At 54.2% G+C, this 18315-nt stretch overlaps 4 protein-coding genes and 1 non-coding gene across 5 annotated transcripts; 4 read left to right on the forward strand and 1 right to left on the reverse strand.

The window, feature by feature from the left end:
* Positions 1-1075: 1075 nt before the first annotated feature.
* On the forward strand, positions 1076-2911 carry LDBPK_364430 (hypothetical protein, conserved; the record flags this gene model as incomplete). The annotated part of the gene is made up of 1 exon (XM_003865509.1): positions 1076-2911. The coding sequence occupies one exon, from the start codon at positions 1076-1078 to the stop codon at positions 2909-2911; it is 1836 nt and encodes a 611-aa protein (XP_003865557.1).
* Positions 2912-3220: 309 nt separating this feature from the next.
* LDBPK_36tRNA2 lies at positions 3221-3292 on the reverse strand. Its single transcript has one exon. It is a non-coding gene; the product is annotated as a tRNA-Gln (tRNA).
* A 632-nt stretch (positions 3293-3924) lies between these two features.
* On the forward strand, positions 3925-7296 carry LDBPK_364440 (hypothetical protein, conserved; the record flags this gene model as incomplete). The annotated part of the gene is made up of 1 exon (XM_003865510.1): positions 3925-7296. One exon carries the CDS (start codon positions 3925-3927, stop codon positions 7294-7296), a length of 3372 nt encoding a protein of 1123 aa, XP_003865558.1.
* An 815-nt stretch (positions 7297-8111) lies between these two features.
* LDBPK_364450 (hypothetical protein, conserved) lies at positions 8112-10223 on the forward strand (the record flags this gene model as incomplete). Its single annotated transcript, XM_003865511.1, has 1 exon — positions 8112-10223. The coding sequence occupies one exon, from the start codon at positions 8112-8114 to the stop codon at positions 10221-10223; it is 2112 nt and encodes a 703-aa protein (XP_003865559.1).
* Positions 10224-14709: 4486 nt separating this feature from the next.
* On the forward strand, positions 14710-17136 carry LDBPK_364460 (protein kinase-like protein; the record flags this gene model as incomplete). Its single annotated transcript, XM_003865512.1, has 1 exon — positions 14710-17136. One exon carries the CDS (start codon positions 14710-14712, stop codon positions 17134-17136), a length of 2427 nt encoding a protein of 808 aa, XP_003865560.1.
* Between the last annotated feature and the right edge of the window lie 1179 nt (positions 17137-18315).

The following is an 18315-nucleotide window of genomic DNA, read 5'->3' on the forward strand; positions in this document are numbered from 1 at the left end:
CGACTAGTATGTGCTTGGCAGGTCTGCACTTTCTCCTCCACCTTACCTTGCTTTGCCTTCTACTTTCCGTGCACTCGCTCTGGTCGTTCTGTCGGTTTTCGTTTAAGCACATGTGTGTTCGTTTCAGTCCCTCCCCTTCTGTCGGTGGGAGTGGAGGGGGGGGGCATAAGCGTTGCAACGTAAGAGTCGACCCCTCTTCTGTTTTCTTTTTCTCTATCCACAACAACACCCGGATGACGGGAAGGGGGAGCCAGGCAAAGCCCCCCCCCCATCCCCTGCCACTGCCGAGCCGGCTTCTCGTGCTGACAGAGTCAGGTTCTGGATGGCGTGGCGTCGGAGCGACCTGCGACGGTGAACACGTCTGTACCATCTACATGGTGGCAGCGTGACTCAAGCGTATCGCACCCGACCCTCGCTGTTCACTGCCGGTGTGGGGAGAGGCTGAGTCACCCCAAAGGGGATTCATCGGGTGACAACCTTCGAAACAGAGGGGGATGGGCAGAGTTGGAGGCAGAGGCCGTGCTCTCAGATGGCTGAGTCGGCGCATTGCTGGGGCGCGTGTGTCTACGTCTGCATCGCACCACGCGATGGGCCTGCGCGAGGCTGAGGAGAGCCGAGCAGAGTTGAGCTCGTGCACTAAGGCAGCGAAATGGGCACGTTGGAGTGAATAAAAAAAATGCGCCACAATAAGGAAGTGGCGAAACATCCAGCATGCTTACCCTGAATACTCTGAGCGTGTACACACGCCGGTCGACTTGCCGCCGCACACTCAGACAATCCCAGGCGGGCTTGACGCGTCGAGTGTGTGCGGAATGCGCCTTAAAGAAGGCGCGCGCGTGCTTACAGACGCACGCGCCCAACTTCCGCTTCCCCCTGGTGTCGCATCCCTTTCTTTACGTCTCGGTGCATGGCAGCATCGCCTTTCGCTCGGCGCTGGGCACCTCAAGATTGGACGAACGGCACAACTCCTACATCTCACTTTTGGTGCCCCCACCGCTTTCTGAACGCGCAATGTTTGCCGTGCTGCAGTTTTCTCCAATCCCAGTCGACCCACAGCCACTCATAGACGCACGCTATGGAGGACGCATGTCTATTCCAGCCGCAGATCAACCCACGCAGTAGGCGCCTTGCCCGGCATGCGCCGACGCTCCGCGAGCGCCAGGAACAAGATGCGCAGCGGCGGTCTGCTGGTCGTGAGGGCCACCACGGGCAGCCGCTGCGAGGGGCACCAACGCCGAGCCCCGGGCCAGAGGCTTTCGCCGCGGACACTGAGAGCGACATTGTAGAGTCTGTGTGGGGTCTCTGGCGTGGCGTGGCGATCAGGGAGGCGCGCGAGACCGAAGCTGCCTTGGTGCGCCGCGTGCATTCCGTGAACAACGACGACCTTCTCCCACAGCGTCGGCCGCGCGTGGTGTACGTAACGGCGGTGCTTGGGATGCTAAATGCACTCGGCATCACCTCACCCCGGCACGATGCCCTGATCGCCAAGTTTCTCAAGGCAATGGCAGTCGAAGGAGGCGCCTCGGAAGCCACCAAGCGCGACGCAACGGTCGACGCGGCGCGGTTTGAGTACGTCTTCTCTACAGTCTGGCGGGCAGCCGTCACACACCGCACGCCGTGGTCTCCTGTCCCAGCGCAAGTAAGCGTGTCGCCGCGTTCGCCACCTGCGGTACAGCAGTGCGGCAACTCCCCCAATGCAGCAACAATGCGCCACGCCTACCCTAGGGAAATCTCACGCCGAGGGGTACCACCGTCACACATGAAGGCGGCGCCAGCGACAGAGGTGGGCAGCAGCGGTGGCAGCGGCTCAGCCGTGAGCGCAAGGTCATCGTCCTCACCCTCCGCCGTGTGCAGTAGTAGCGAAGGCGGCGAGGAAGCAGCACACTCGGGCACAGAGAGCGCATCGCCGCTCACCAGCTGCGGAAGTGGTGACGAAAGGAGAAGTGACGCAGCGGAGAGCGACGCTGACTTTCTGCGCACCAACATTTACGACGCGTCGCCGAGTATCCCAGACTCCTCGGAGAAGCCGCAGGCTGGTGCGCGCAGCAAGGAACTGTCGCCGATGTCCGTGGAGCCGTCGGCGGGGCTCGATCCCAGTCCGGAGCCGCGCAACCCAGGCGAGCCAGTCATCACGCCAGCCCGCTCAAGCGTCACACCCCGCACTCATCATTGCTCTCCGTTCGCCGCAGCTTCGCGGTTCGGCAGCGCATCCGTATCACGCAGTCGTCGCATGAGTTCCTCCTTGCGCGTAATACCGAGTGACTCGCATCTGCTCTCGAGCACCACTAGCAGGGAACTCAAGAGGGCGACGAAGCGCGTGCCTGGCGGGCTGATGCGCGAGTGCACCTTCAAGCCTGTCATCAACACCGTCTATGAGCAGATGCCTGTTAGCTTCAGCAGCACAGCTATCGTGCAGAGGCGCAAGTCCGCGTCGACCGCGCGGCCCACCTTCCAGCCGAACACGCAGCAGTTTCACCAGGCGCGCGACAGCCTTGCGTGTTGGACGAGACAACCCGTCAAAGACAGCGGCGACTACCTGGGCAAAGCAGCGGCAAACCCCTTGGCGACTGGCGTTGAGACAGCGGTGCGCCGCATGATCGCCGCGCGCCAGCAGCAGCAGCGCTCGCAGTCACCTAGGCCAAGCCTCCAAAAGGGGAGCCACCACTCAGCGCCCGCGCCGCAGTCGGCCGTGCGGGCACCCGTGGCGCACCCGCGCAAGCCGCTGCTCTATGTTGACGTCGATCTCCCTCAAGGCCAGCGAGACCGCCTTGCCTTGTACACAGGGGACGACGTACAGGACGTAGCGCAGCGCTTCAGCATCCTGCATGGGCTCAGCGAATCCCTGTGCCAGCGGCTGGAGACAGCGCTGACAGCAGAGCTCTGTGCCCTCTCGGTTGGAAAGGCAGCATAGATCATTATTTTGTGTAACGCACGCACGTCACCCGTGCATTACCCGTCTTCACCCAGGCGCGCAAAAAAAAAAGTGGAAAGAAACACAAAAGGAGGAGGACACGTGTGCATCAGCTGAACCGTTGCAATCGCCACCCGTCGCGCACGGTGGCCGCCGACGAATCACCCCATCCGCCCCTTAGCCCTGACCCCGCGCACCACCGACACCCTCGCACACACACCCAATAGGGCTCCCCCCTCCCCCCCTCTTCGTCGCAGCCCCTGCGGGAGTGATCGCCATGGTGGGGAGCTGGTTCTCGATAAAAAAGAACACTCCTACCTGGACTCGAACCAGGGTTATCGGATTCAGAGTCCGAGGTGATAACCGCTACACTATAGGAGCGCCTGCTTACTCGGCGAGTAGAGCATGTGACTGTGAATGAATGGCATGACCCATTGACGAGGAAATGGCTATCCGACCAAACCCCACCATTGACCCACCACAAGCCTGCCGAAAGCCTTCAGTCAAATTAAACTGTTGCCCCCGCCCCCCCCCCCATTCGAGACGTTAAGCCATGGTCAGTGCCTCTCCGAATCTTTACACGTGCACAAAACACCAAAATGTGGTGGCCATGACTATAACCCCCGCGTGCTACCCACGGCATTAAGTATGCCGTTCTTGGAGAACTGCGCCTTGAGATGCCAGCAAGTAAATCATGTTGCGCAGCTGCACGCAGGCGTCGCTAACAAAACTGCGACTCAGAGCGTAAGTGTGCCCACTGTTTGAATTTTTGAGTCACTTCAGCTGCAAAGCCTACAACTGCAGACGCGCACTTCAAGATGAAACGAATATTATACGTGCTTCTTCCGTAACGTAACTCCATGCACCAACAGCCGCAGCAACGGTGCTCTGGCAATGCTGTTACCAAAATGCGCAGCAATAGACGACACAGGTGTTTTCAAAATTTCACACCTGCCTACGCTCTCGAAGGCTCCTCACCATTCACTGCACTCCATCACTATTCTCTCTTTTTTATGTTTGCTCTTTGGCGAGCTCATAAGCTGGCGCACCTCGTTTTTTTCTATAAAGCTCATCACACCCTTTTCCAACACTTTTCCCACGCAAGCTCCATAACGCTCTACTCTGCCGCGAAGAAAAAACGAACAAGAATGTCAGCGGATCTTTTCAAAGAGGCTCTCCAGAGCCTCTCCAAGAAGGGTGTTGCGCACATCAAGTGTGCCGGGCTCGGTCTCAATGATCATCAGCTACAGCTGCTCATCACCGCGATCGAAAACTCACCTTCCCATCCGGAAATCATTGATGTTTCCAACAACAGCATTACCTCCGCTGGCGTGGTTTATCTGATACGTTACCTGACGACTGCGTCAGTCGAAGCAGTAGACCTTCGCAATAATCAGATCGACGAAGATGGTGCTCTTACATTCTTTCCGCTGTTCGAGAAAAAGACGTCGGTTAAGCTTCTCGACGTGCGAGGCAATCCTTGCAGCGCTGCGACGGCGTCCCGTCTCTACTTCTTGAGCAAAACGGAGAAGTGCAGCACTGACGTGCGCTCCGCGCTACTTACTGGGAATGCACAGCACATCTCTTTCGCTGGCATGACCTACGGCGAATTGGAGAAAGAGCTATTGCGGTTCCTCCTCCACATGGAGGGCCTGCAATCCGTTGATTTCAGCGGCATGGACCTTGGAACTGCGGGTATGATTACAGTCGGTACCTTTGTGAGAGACACGCAAGTGTCGGCGCTCTCTTTCTGCAAATGCAGCTTGACAAACGACGCCGTGCTGAACTTTTTTCAAGCTGCCGACCTCGCAAATCAACGCTACCCGAACAGTTTTGACTTTTCTTGGAACATCGGGCTATCAAATGATCTTGTGCGGAAGCTCATTTCGACCACTTTTGATCAGAGCCACTGCATCACCAATTTTGCGCTGACTAAAACGTCTGTCACACCAACGTATGTCCGTCTGGTTCAGAAGGAGTGCGAGCTGAACCAAGAGAATCCTGCCATCAAGCGTGCGGTTGTCGCCCTCCGCAACAATTCCTCTGATGCGCAAGAGGTCAACCTTCAGTGGGATGCTCCGCTACCCATGTGCATGAATTACCTTGTTGATTACATCGCAGCCAGCTCGGTTATTCAGCACCTCAACATCAGCAACAGTTTGATAGATGACGCAGGGCTGGAGTTGTTGGCGGAAGCGCTTCAGAAGAACACCTCCCTCAAGGTGATCGAATTGGCAAACTGTCGTATCACGGCTACTGGTATTCAAAAACTCTTTGCTGTGCTGCAAAAGGGCATTTGCCTGGTGCAGGAGGTCAACATTGCCAACAACAATCTCGATGAAGGCAGCGTCCAGTACATCACAGCCGCTCTCCGCGCAAATCCGAGGTTGAAGACTCTGAACATCAATGTAAACCCCGCCATTTCTCCTGCTTCCATGCAGGAAATTGCCGGGCTCACCATGGTGAACCGTGCTCCGCCGCAAATCCGTTCGGTATTGCCTTTGATCGAGAACAACAGCAAGGATGTGGTCGTTCTTGATTTTTCTGGCAAAGGTGTCACTCTCGATGATGACTCGGTGTGGCTTCTTGCTCAGGCGCTTCGGCTTAATTCGACTGTGCGGCAACTTAACCTGTCACACAACTCGTTTGGTGACACGGGTGCCTCGTACCTTGCGGACTACCTTGCCGACAACCGCACCATGCTGGAGCTGAACCTCTCCAGCTGCACGATCGGGAATCGCGGCGCTCAAAACCTCTGCAAGGCACTTGCGACGAATCAAGCACTGCAGTCGTTGGATTTGTCGAATAACATGATGGATGCGGATTCTCTGAGCGCGCTTCCACTTGTGCTACGCGAGAACACCGCGCTCCGTGAGTTCAAGCTAGAGCGCACCCGTGTTGCCTCCGAGTTTGTTGAGCAAGTGAAGATGGCGTGCTCTCTCAATCGCGAGCGCGCCGCAGTGAAGCGCATCTACTACCGTCTCCATGATGGGGATGCGTCTCTCACGAAAATTGAGCTCTCCAGCCCTGATGAAGAGCGTGTCATCGACGACCAAACCGTTTCCACCATCTGCACCGTTTTGAGGAACAACACGTCTGTGGAGGTAATTGACCTGAGTGGCAACGTTATCGGTAAAAACGGTTGCTCGGCGCTGGCTGCGACACTATCAGAGTGCACTTCCAAGGTGAGAAAGATCATTTTATCCAAAAACCCGATCGATGATGATGCCGCGGCAGAATTGGCGGCATGCTTTCCGAAGATCAAGACGCTTCGTGAGGTTATTTTGTATAACACCAACATCACTAAAATCGGAATGGAAGCCCTTGCCAAGGGCCTCGAGGAGAACGCCAGCATTGTGTGGATTGGCATCACCGATGACGACACAGCTGATGAGAACGTGTCGCTTCTGATGCGGAACCTTGCCTTGAACAACGGCCCGGCGGCTCTGAAGCGTATTACTCTTTCTATCGATGCTGGCGTGATTGTCGACGACGTCGACCTGAGCCGCCCTGTGGACTGTTCGATGGATGATTCGTTGTGCAAGTTTTTGTGTGCGAGCTTGGTGCGCTGCCCAACGCTGCGGTCTCTGAATTTGGCGCACAACGAGATTTCTTCAGCTGCTGTTCCGTACATTCTGGAGGTGGTGGAGATGTGTCCTTCGCTGGCATCGCTGGATTTATCGGGCAACCAGATTGATGAATCTGGTGCTCAGCAAATTATCGCTTGCTTGGAGCGTGTTTCCAACCTTCGCAGCGTGAATTTTGCCGGGAACTTGTTCTCCGCTGAAAGTTTGGAGCGTGTTTCTCAGCTGGTTGCGTTGAACATGGGCTCTGAAGTACTCAAGAAACTGTACCTGACAACAACGCGCGGCGATCAGCTACCCAATGACATCGATCTTAACGGAACCACAAACTCCTACAGGCTGACGGATGAGGAGGTGGTTGTTCTTGCCGGGCTTTTGCAGAACAGCAGCACAGTGAAGTCACTGGATCTTGGCAGCAACAGTTTTGGTGACGAGGGTTGCATCGCAATTGCCGAGGTACTGCGCTTCAATCACACTATCGAGGCGCTAAACCTCGCAGGAAATGCGATTGGCTCGAAAGGCGGTGAGGCCCTGTACTTTGCCCTTAAGATCAATCCGCAGCTACAGCATCTGGACTTGGAAAAGACGGCTATCCCTCGAGACGTCTTGGAGAGTATTTCGAGTCTGCTGCACGTCAATCAAACGCCTTATCGTGCAGTGATCGACATGCGTGGCGTGAAGCTTTATGAGCTGAATGATGAGACCCAGTTTCGCTCTACCGACTACTACGTGGCTCAGACGGTCACCCTTGACGCCGCCATTGAAGGCTGCAAGCAGTCGGAGGTGAAAGCCGTTGAGTAAAAGATGTAGCATGAACTATTGGTGATACGTACAAGGATACGATCGCCTTCTGCATTTTGTTTTCGTTTTCGCCACACAGGACTTATATACGTGCACCGCTTCTTTGCATTCGGGTCACTTCTTCCGTCTTTTTTTTTTCACTGATGTACTCTTTTTTTCCTCTCATGCTCCATGTACGCTTCTTTTTTCTCGTCCGACACAGCTCCTCTCACTATCTTTTCTTGGAACACATTTTTTCTTTCACCCTTTTAACCAGTGGGAACCTACTTTATTGAGGTTTGTTTGAGGCTGAGATGTGAATTCATCAAACGTGTTTGCAGTGCCTCAAAGTTCTGCTGAGCACGTCCTCTCTTTTCTCGTTTTCCTCTGCCTTTGCGCTATGCATCTTAATGTATGTTACTCCCCATCGCCTGCTTTCATGGCGTACATGCGTGGTCAAATGACAGGAAGCAGCTATGCAGTCTTCTAAACACCTCAATGGCGTCTCCTACTAGTTTTGGGTTAATGCGGCTGGTACGCACCCTCTTGATGTATCCAAGGGGGTTTATGCGGCATATGGAGATCCTTGTCCCCACCCCCGACGCTGGGGCTGCTGGGAGTCATCGCAAAATGCAATCGCTGCGCAAGCTCGACATCACTACTTTCCTCTCCGTTACCATCTCCCTTTTCCGACATGCTCTGAACGGGCATTTGCTTTGTCGACTGCGCTGTGCCGTGTAGCTTATCATTGCGCGCTAATGCACGCGGTGGGACTCGAGCAAGTGCTAGTACTCGACTAAAGCGTATGCTGGCTATACAGAAGGTTTCAGCAAGCCATGCCAAGCACTGCGGAGGAATCGTTGCCGCCGCTTTTTGTACTGCAAGAGCATGCAGATCCGGTTCTTAGCTGCAGGTTCTACCCATCGGAGGTTTACCAGCGGGATGAATCAAGCTGGTTCCTCTCGGGAGATGCTGGTGGCCTCGTAGTGTTGTGGAACCTTTCCACAAGGCGCAAGATGATCTCGTTTTCCGCCTTGACGGAAGCCCATCGGCAGCTCTGTGGCATCTCACAACACCGTCGTAATTGCGGCACGCCCGTAGCAGGTGGTTTGATGCCGGAAAACGAGGTGCTGCTGGAGCAAGTTGGTACTCCGGCCTTCGGCCCACACAGTCAGAGCATTTTGTCCGTGGGATTCATTCCTTTGTCGCTTTCGTCTCCACAGCCAACGGTAGTCACGGAGAACGGAAGAGTTGTTGCGGACGCATTGGCGCGTGACTCAGATGCAGAGGTATCGAGCGGTGCTGTGTGCCCCGCCGTCTTTGACCATGCCGCAAGGGGCACCAGTGATTGGGCGCACCCAGGGCGGCCGCGATTTCGGCTTTCCCGACGGGCACCAACCCACAGCGTCAGTTCTGAGCAGGCGTCTTCTTCAACGGGGGACGTTCTGGATAGCGGTGCGCCGGGTTCCGCCTTCACACCCTCGTCGACAATTTGCTTTTACACACACTGCCGCGATCAACGGGTGTACATATGGTGCCTGGAGCGCCAGTGCACTGATGCACCTGCTTCTTCACCGGCCACCCGAGTACCGCAGCTTGTCGTGGTGCTCACAGCCCCGCAGCACGGCTTCTGTCCAGTGGAGAGCATCTCGAAGGCCGCGAGCCCTTTCACGCGGACGTACCTCGCCGTTCCTCACGAGTCGGGAGGTGAGGTGACAATCTGGGAATTGTCGTGGCGACAGCCCAACACCGCGCGTCTCACGAATTCAAGAGAGCTGGAAGGAAAAGGAGCTTCTGACGATCCCCGCTCGTCGTCGGGGAATGCGAACGCTTATGAGGAAGAGGAGGAAGAGGTTAACACGTCAGGGATGAATCCGATGGACGCTCTCATTGCACGAGCAGCCGCAGAGGAGCAACGGCAGGCGAAGATGAAGCAGAAGTCCACCAGAGTCTCGAGAGAAAGTGATTTTCACCATCCTTATCCATCCTCAGCTTTTCCCGATTCTGTGGTTTCCAGGGGCGAACGCGCCTCGATCCTGTGTTACGTTGACCCTGCAGCCACCACAACCTCCAGCAACTTCTCAGTCCGGCGCTTGTGCACTTTTTCGGCGTGCCCCACGTTCAAGGGAGGCACGATCATGCGCCTTACCATGTGCCACGACGCGCAGCACCTTACTGTCGCATTTGAGAGCGGCCACATCGTGCTGGCTCGCTATCGCGACGCGGACGTGATTGACGTGGCAGACCAGCCGAGAGGGGCATGTCACGCTGGTGGATCTTTGCCTGTTGCCCGGGTGCGCAACGTCACCCGCGCTTTTGCCGACTCGGCGCTGGTCTGCTGGTGGAGTGGGCGACGCGTGCTTGCCTGCTCCTCGGAAGGAGGCATGCACTGCTATGACGTCTCGGCGACAGCGGAGGGCCTCTTGGAGGTGCACCTGGTGTGGAGTGTGACACTGCGCAAAGGGATTGGTAGCGTCTTCTTGCAAAGGAATCTCATCGTGGCTGGCTGCTGGGACAGCACGCTGCGGCTGTACGACGCGCGCGATGGGCGAATCGTCAGCATTCTCAGCTACCAAAGAGAGACGATAAATGAGGTGCGCACGGCACCGCCGTCGATCGCGCGGGTGGCGGCGTTTGGGTTTGACGTGCGTAAGCCAAGGCTGTATGCCGGCTTGCCTGGCGCCTTATCAACCAAGAGCACGGCCTGCATTGCATCCAACTCGACGACCCTCACGCAGGGCAGCCTGCCACAATTCAGTGAATCGCCTTTGCGCGAAACCTACGTCGCAGGCACGCCGGCCCCACACAGCAGCTCGGAATCGCTGGCTGCAGAGGAGCAGCTGGTATACTTGTTTGCGTCTGCGAGTAAGGACTGCACTGTGGCGCTCTGGCGTGTGGACCTTGGACTGGTGGTGGAACAGACCGCTCGCGAAGCCATCACTGCTTAAAGTCTGTGAAGATGTGAGATGGACAAAGCGAAAAGAAGGCAACACGAGAGCCTAAGGTTCCTTATTGTGATGATTTCCATGTTCCCACTCGTGCAGCCACGCTGGTGTGCGAGGCAACAAGCGATGGCACAAGGGTGCGCATCATCAGATGCCCAAGGCGGGTGGCCCTTGATGGTTGAGACAGCACACGCCGCACAATCCCTTCAATGAAATAAAGAAAAGAGGAGCGCGAGCGATTCACCAAAACGCAGAAAAGGAGCGACACAAGCGGGTAAAGAAATAAGCTTCTTCGCACCGTGTTTCTTACGCATCTTGCGCTGCCTTAGGGCGTGCGTTTTCTTTTCAGGAAACGCCTGTTTCCGTAAACGGCTTTTCGTTCACCTCGTGGCCTCGTTCTCCTGCCCGTGCTATTCTCTTGCTCTTTTTCTCCCTCTTTGTCTCTTTTCGCCGCCTATCACCGTTCGGATTCAACTTCACTAATACTTTGCGTGTTTGTGCGCTCTTCCACAACCTTTTCTCCTCACAAACGCACCAAAAACACACTGCTGGACCCCCCCTCTCTCCCCTCCGTGCAGCCCCCCCCCCCTTCCTTCTCCCTCCCTCATACCTCCCTCATACGTGCAGGGCATACGTGCCAAACACATACATACACGTGCATGACCTCTTAGAGGGTATAGCTCACCGTTTTTTTTTTATCATCATCTTTGAGCACTCTATCTTGTACGTACCCGAGCGGAGCTACGAAAAACAGGGATTTGATATATAAAGACAGAGCTGACGATCGAAACTACGAAACTGAGTGCCAGTGACAATTACGTCCATTACGGCCATCCCGAACAAGCACCCACGCCCGGTTGCATCAGCACTACCAGTGAACTTAAAGACCGAACACCATTCTGTCAACGACCAAGATACCGTAAGCACGAACGAAGAATAAAAGGAGAAAAAGCAAGGCCGGCGACACAGGAACCAAAGTGCAACAGTGTGTCTCCCCCCTTTTACCCATCTATACGTATAGCATTCACCCCACCCTCTCTCCCCGGTGCCCCTTAACCTCTGTCAAGGAACGGAAACTTGTTGATTTGTTCACGATCCTTCGACTCCACTCCAGCACCTCGCGCAATCGCCTCTACAAAGATACGCTTCTGGATCGCACAGATCACCGTCGACTACATTACGGCAGTGCGTCCCCACCGACCGCTGGCACATACAACAAGGAGCAGAGTGCTGTGCCGTCGAGCGTGCGTACGCGCAAGCTTTTTCAGTTCCTTTTTCTTCGTTCTCTCTCTTCCACTGCTTACGTGACAGCTGAAACTGTGCCTCATCGTTTTTCTTCCACTGTGCTGTTTCTCTCTTTTGCTCTTGTCGTCTCTTCCGCTGCTTCTTGCTTTCGCACCACCCACCACCACCTCCCTCACCTTCCCTCTCTCTCCTTCACCCTTTCACCATACTGCGCTTGATCGCACACATACAGTTCACGCCCCGTGCTCAAGCCAGCTTTTTTCCCTTTTCGCCCCCTTTCAGCTCTCTCTCTGTCTCTCTGCTTTTCTACCCGCACCTTCGATCACTTGTAGCGGGTTTTCATGGCGACTCGCAACGTGTACACGGCGCGACCATAGCGGACACGATCACACAGACAGACACACACGCCCACCCTCCTTCCCCCCACACCCGCGAACAAAAAGAAAGGAGAGGGTTCAGTCATATACACACAAGACGGACCCGCCACTGCTAACACAGAGAATTCTATCCCCTTCTTTTTCTCCCTTGTTTTCAAAGGACCCAGACGAAGTGCTTTTCACGCCTTCCGCAACGGCGAAGCTTCCATACACCGACACACCCAGGCCTACATACACAAGCGCACGACGGTTTTGGTTCGTACATAGCGTGAACCTTCCCAATTTCCATTGCCGCTTCAGTTGTCTTTTTGAAGCCGAAAGAGAGAAAAAACAACAAGGGAGGGGAATCCCCATCGAGCAAGAGAAGAGAATAAAGCATCGAAACCGCTTCCAAATTCGAGCCTACTTGATTGTGTGTGGAGTGAGCGCCTTTGCACGCCTCATTACCTCTTCTCACTCCTCAGTTTCTTGCTTTTTTTCTTCCTTGCTTTCAACTGTGATACTCCTAACTTTACTTCCCTTTGTTGTTTTCTCCCCCCCCTCTTTTGGCTCGTCTTTAAACGACGAAGGGAGGAGAAACGAAGAGGAGAAAACGTCATCTCGTCGCTTCTTCTTGTTACCGTCTCAACAGCACTTGTCTTGGAACAGGCGAATAGGAAACGAACAAAAAGGAAAGAGCATCTCGACAAGGGCAGCCACTGAAGCAGAGAAACACGCAGGAAAAGAGCAGGAAGGGTTCAGGAGTGGAGGAGGAGCAACAGCAGCACCACCTGGGAAGGAAAACAACCAAAAAGGAAGATCACAAGGGAGACTATTGCCCTTCTTTCATGCTTCTCTTCTGTTTTTTCTTTTCGTGAGTGCATGCTGCTCTCTGCCTCTCTCCACTTCGCTCTTCTGCCTGGATCGCTCTGTCTTCACGATTTTTCCACTTCGACTCGAAAAAAAAAACACACATTCTCTTTTTTTTAGCATTTTTCGGTTGTCCTTCCTCCCTTCCTCCCCGCCTCTCTCTTTTCTTTTCTCTTAGTTCCCTCCCTCTTACTGAACTTCTTTTTGTTTCGTCTTCTGCCGTATTTCGTTTCGATTTCTTTATCGACTCTCGCTCTCGCTCTCTTTTCGTGGGTTTTGTGTGACTTGTCTTTTTTTCTTTGCCTTGTTGTTGTCTCTTTTTAAATAATATATATATATATATAATATTATATATATTATATATTATATATATATATATATATTGTTGCCTTTCGTGCTTATTATCCTTTTTGTTTTACTGCCGTGTTTTCTCTCTTCCTATTATCTTGTGTGCGGTGAGTGTGACACTGCTTTTTTTTTTTGATTATTATTATTTTTTTTTCATTTTGTCTTGAATTGTTTTTTTTTTTCGTTTTGTTGTCTGCTCTTTTCGTTTCTACTTGTCGTGCCTTCTCGTCGCGTTTTTTCTTTTTTTTTGCCGCGCGTGTGTGTTTCCTGTTTCTTTGCGTTCGTGTGCGTTTGATCTCACCCTTCCTCTCTTTTTTCATCTTTCTCTCTGCTTCACTCCGTACGGCTTCATCACATTCTTTCTGCAAAATCATCCACTCACCCACCTTTTGTTTTTTTTTCTCGTGTGTGTGTGCGTGCGTGTGTGTGTGTTTCTGTCTCCAATCACGTACTTTGCCCCTCGCACCGTCTTCTCCTTTCCCCCACCTCTCCTTTATTTTATTACCCGCCCCCCCTGTGTGCGTATTTTGAACGGATTCTCTCAGTTGTTCCTCTTTATTTGTTCTTTCAGGTTGAGCCACGACTCCGTCTCTTTTGTCTCCCTTTCTTTTCATTTGCCCAACAACAAAACAGAGAAAACAGAAGTCGTTAGGGAGGCAGTCAGCGAGACGGCACCAACACACACACACACACGAGGAAAACGAGAACACAGCGGAAAAGAGAATACAGACACACCCACCCACATATATATATATATATTTCCCCTTGTTCTGTCTGAGCCACAGAGGGAGGAACTGTAGCGCCTGTGCATTTCGATTTGCCCCCCCCCCCCCCGCCCCTCCCAAGGGAAAAACAAGAGGAGGCTATAGGTACGCAAAAGGGGGAGAGCTTAACGGACACACAAAGAAAACAGAAGCAACGAACGAAAGCGTGTTTTGCCATAGCGCGCGTTTTCCTAGTTTTTTTTTTTTTGACAACGAACCGGTGACTTTGTCTTATTTGGTTTCCTTTCCGGTGACAACAAAGAACCGCAACGCTATACAGTGTTTACTCGTCTCTTGTCCCACTTTTTTGCCACTTGCTTGTTTTTTTTTTTCGCAGTGAAGAGTTATCCTTCCTCAAAAAAGTGCGAGAAAAAAGAAAGAAAAGGGATAGCACATCTTTTTTTCTTGTTCTCTCCCCTTTCCATACTGCCTGTAACCTCTCTCGCTTTCCACGCGTCGTTTTCTTTTCTTCTTTTGCGTTCCTTCGCTTGCCTCTCTTCTCTCTTGTCGTTTTCGTTTAAATCTTTTTCTTTGATTGGTTATTTCTCATTTCTCTCGTGCTTTCTCGCTTTCTATTTTTCCACCCCTTTTCACCTTTTTTTTCTTTTCCGTTTTCGTTCGTTTTCGGTGCTTTTACTGCATTTTTTTTTTGTTTGTTGGCTTCACTGTTCGTTTGCTTTACAGATTCCCAGATCTCTCTCCCGTGTTTGTGCGCTCTTCTCTCTTAGGTTGTTCCGATTTTTTTTTTTTGGCTCGAAGTGCTCACACGAACGTTTTTCCTTTTGTTTTGTTTTGCTTCCCTGCGTACCTCTGCTACGCACTATTACGACCACTAATACGAAGGTACGTCACCCCTTTTATTTTGTCCGCGACTGGCCGTAGCTTTGTGTGCACTTCTCCCGCTTCATGATGATGAAGTCTTACCGACCGCCGGCGTCCTTCCAGCAGGGCCGCTACATCCCAAACAAGGTGCTCGGTACAGGGACGTATGGACAGGTGATTCGATGCTACGATACCGTCATGGGCAAGGATGTCGCTGTGAAGGTCGCGCAGAGTGACGCCGCGTACCGTCGCTCCGCTTTGAACGAAATCAGCGCACTGCTCTGCCTCAAGGAAAACGAAGACTCCGTGAACATTCTGGACTCCTTCGAGGACGCCGGGCATGTGTGCATCGTCTCGGAGTTGCTGGACCGAAACCTCTTCGAGGTACTGCGAAATCGCGGCTTTGGTCCGCTGTCACTGCGCGAAGTGCGTCAGGTCGCTCTGCGCGTCTTGAGCGCGCTAGCCTCGCTCCACAACAGCGGGTACATTCACTGCGACATCAAGCCCGAGAACATCATGCTGCGCCGAAGCACTCCCGTCAGCTCGGATTCCTCCTCACCCATGCTGGGGCCCTTCACCAGCGAGAATGCCAGCAGCCGGTCGTCGAACAAGAGCGGCGAGCAGAACAACTTCCCGAACGCGCTGGCTCCCGGGCAGGAGGCCCTGAAGCTGGACACCAACGCCAACGTTCACAACCAGCTGTGGCGTAACACGAGCTCGATCGACTCCCTCGTTGGGAGCACGCACAGCGCTGCTTTCCAGGACGGCGATCTGAACATGGGCTTCTCCCCGCGCACCGGCAACCGTCTTGGGGGCTACTCGAAACAACAACACGGACAGCGCGGCAGTGGCGATGCCACAGCTTCGATCAGCGGTGCTGGCATGCGTCACAGCGGCAGCCTCGATGGACTCTTTGGCATGCCAGCTGCTGCAGTCGGCGCCTCCGGCACCGGCAACAACACCCGCAACGACCTCCGTGTGAATCGCAACACCCTGGGCAACAAGGATAGCGAGTCTCAGGAACGGACGCAGTTCAACCCCGACGCCAATCCGTACTGCCGCACGTGCCTGATCGACTTCGGCGCCGTGCGCCGTTTTAACGAGAACACGTACTACGACGTGCAGTCGCTCTGGTACCGCGCGCCGGAGGTGCTGTGTGGGCTTCCATACACCACTGCGATCGACTCCTGGAGTGTTGGCTGCGTCCTCTTCGAGCTCTTCACCGGCAAACCGCTTTTCCCGGGCGAGAGCCTGCAGCATCAGCTCTCGCTGATTGTGCAGCACGTCGGCCATCCCTCTCAGGCGGCGCTCACACTAGGGTGCTTGGCGACGCAGTTCCAGCTTCCCATGGTGTACATGTCGCACGACGCGCGGCGGGAGCACGTGCGGCAGTGGATTCTCTCCTCCCGCGAGGCGGGGCTGCAGCGGTGGCGCAAGCATCAGATGCAGAAGCTGCAAGAGGCTCACATCGCCGGCAACCAGCCGCTTTGGTCCCACCCTACTGCCGATGTCCCGAGCACCAAGTCGGAGGAGGACGCTCTGCTAACCGCCACTCCCTACGGCGAGTCAGACGTGGACGGGGCTTCGGAGGAGCTGGAGCTGCTTGTGGACCTGGTTTGCGACCTGCTCAATCCTGACGAGTCGCAGCGACTGAGCTGCACGCAAGCGCTGCGCCATCCGTTCCTGAACAACGCCTCCAAGTGCCGCAGCGCTGCCCCGTGCCCGTGCACCGCCACCCCAGCCGCCTGCTTTCCGGCTGTGTCTGCCGCGCCAGCGCCGATGCCGTGTATTATGGCCACGACTACCACCGTACAGCCGGTGATGATGACCGCCTCGCCATTGAGCGTGCCGATGGGATGCTCTCCTGCCAGCCCGTTTGTGATGCACCCGGTCCACTCTGCCCCAGCCGCCACCGTTCCCTTCACCGTGGCACCCTTAGAGTCGATGGTGGGGGTGGAAATGGAGGTGTCGACTCTCGGTGTTTCTTCGCAGCATCAGCCCCCTCAGGCGTTCAGCACTTACCCCGCCGTCGCGGCCTCAACCGTGTACACTACCAATAGCACTGGGCAGGTGATGCAGTGCACTGTGCCAGTCTTCACACAGGTGACTCACCAAGTCGCGCCAAACGTCGGCCACGCGTTCCTACCGCTTGGCATGACCGCACAGAATCCGGCCGGTGGCACCTACTGCTCCCCCACCACAACTGCATCGCAGCAGCAGTACCCGCCGTCGGGAATGAGCATCTCACCCACGTTCTCGCCGAGAGGAGCGCTCGTACACGCGCATGTGCCGCTGGGGTTCACATCCACCACAGCTTCCAACCCTGCCGCCGTCGCCGCTCCTGCAGCGTCCGTACAACCCCTCGGTGCCTCATCGTACGTGCTCGCCAGCGCCGGCACGGTTCCCTGCATGCACGACTACCACTCTGAGATGGCTTCCGCTGGGATGTCGCCTTATATCCTGTGCCATTTTCAGCCGCCGCACGCCTGCGCCACCGTCATGTCTCCTTGAGCGCGAACGCACACTGCAGTGATGAAAATCGACACCAACAGTGCCAGTCACCTGCACGCCTCGTGCGCGCCGGTGCACGTGTGTCCTGGCTCTCCTCAGACCTACTTTACAGGTCTTTGCGGTTCTCTTTTTTTCCCCTTCACCAGTGTGAGTTTTTTTTTCCCATTTTGCGAAGGGGCAAAAAAAAAAAGACACAAAACAACAACACAGCACAACGAGTTGACGAGGGCCGCTTCGCTTCTTTCTTCTTTTTTTCTTCCTCTTCCATTTTTTTGCGACTTGCGAAGCCAGAGAGTTCACGGCTGGACGTGCACTCCCACAAAGAACAAAAAAGGGGAGATAAAAAGAGTGATTGGGGATGCTCTTGTTCCAACCACCGTCTCTGAGTCCATCACCGCCACGAACAGAAGCAGAGCAACAAAGACAACTGGGGGCGATAGGGGTGCATCAAGTGCAGTTGCTTTACTTGTGCCAGACCCACCCGCCCTTCTCTCTCTCTGACCTTTTTTCTCCGTCTCCCCGCTTTCTTGTACGTTCTTTTCCATTTTCTCTTTTCTTTTGCTTTTGCGTGTTTCACCTTTTTTTCCGTTTTTTTTTTCCTTTTCGTTCCTTCGCTTCATTTTTTGGCTTTGTTGTCCGTACTGCTTTCCAATGCCCGATCTCCCTCCCTCCCTCTCCCTCTCTCTCTCGGTTCTTTTTAATTTATTATTATTATTATTTTTTTTTCATTTGCTCTGCCTCCGCTTGCCTTCTGCGTGTGTTGTGTACACAATACAAAGCGACCATCACCGCATCTCCGCCCCGCACGCGTGCTTGCCTGTGTTCCTTGCTACCCTCTTTTCGGCGCTTCTTGATTTTTATTTTTCGCTATGTGCTTGCCACTGCGTGCCTCTAGAAATGCAGCTAGCGACTTCTCTCATCTGCAGCACTGCCTATGGCACCCCTCAAAAAAAAACGCTCATACAGGCGCCTCCCTCTTCTTTCACTCCGCATGCGCACATGGAAGAAAAAACAAGAACAACAGGTCTTTGTGTTTCTAGACACCACGTACTACTATTTGCTGTTATTGCTCCTCCATTTCCGAAAAGGGGCAAAAAAAAAGAAGTAAGGAGGGAACGAGAGAAGTAGGCAATCAAGGTAAAAATCAAAGAACCCCCTCAAAAGGGCTAGACACTGATG

The sequence above is a fragment of the Leishmania donovani genome, chromosome 36, assembly GCF_000227135.1.
Source record: "Leishmania donovani BPK282A1 complete genome, chromosome 36".
In the NCBI taxonomy this organism is placed as follows: Eukaryota; Euglenozoa; class Kinetoplastea; order Trypanosomatida; family Trypanosomatidae; genus Leishmania; species Leishmania donovani.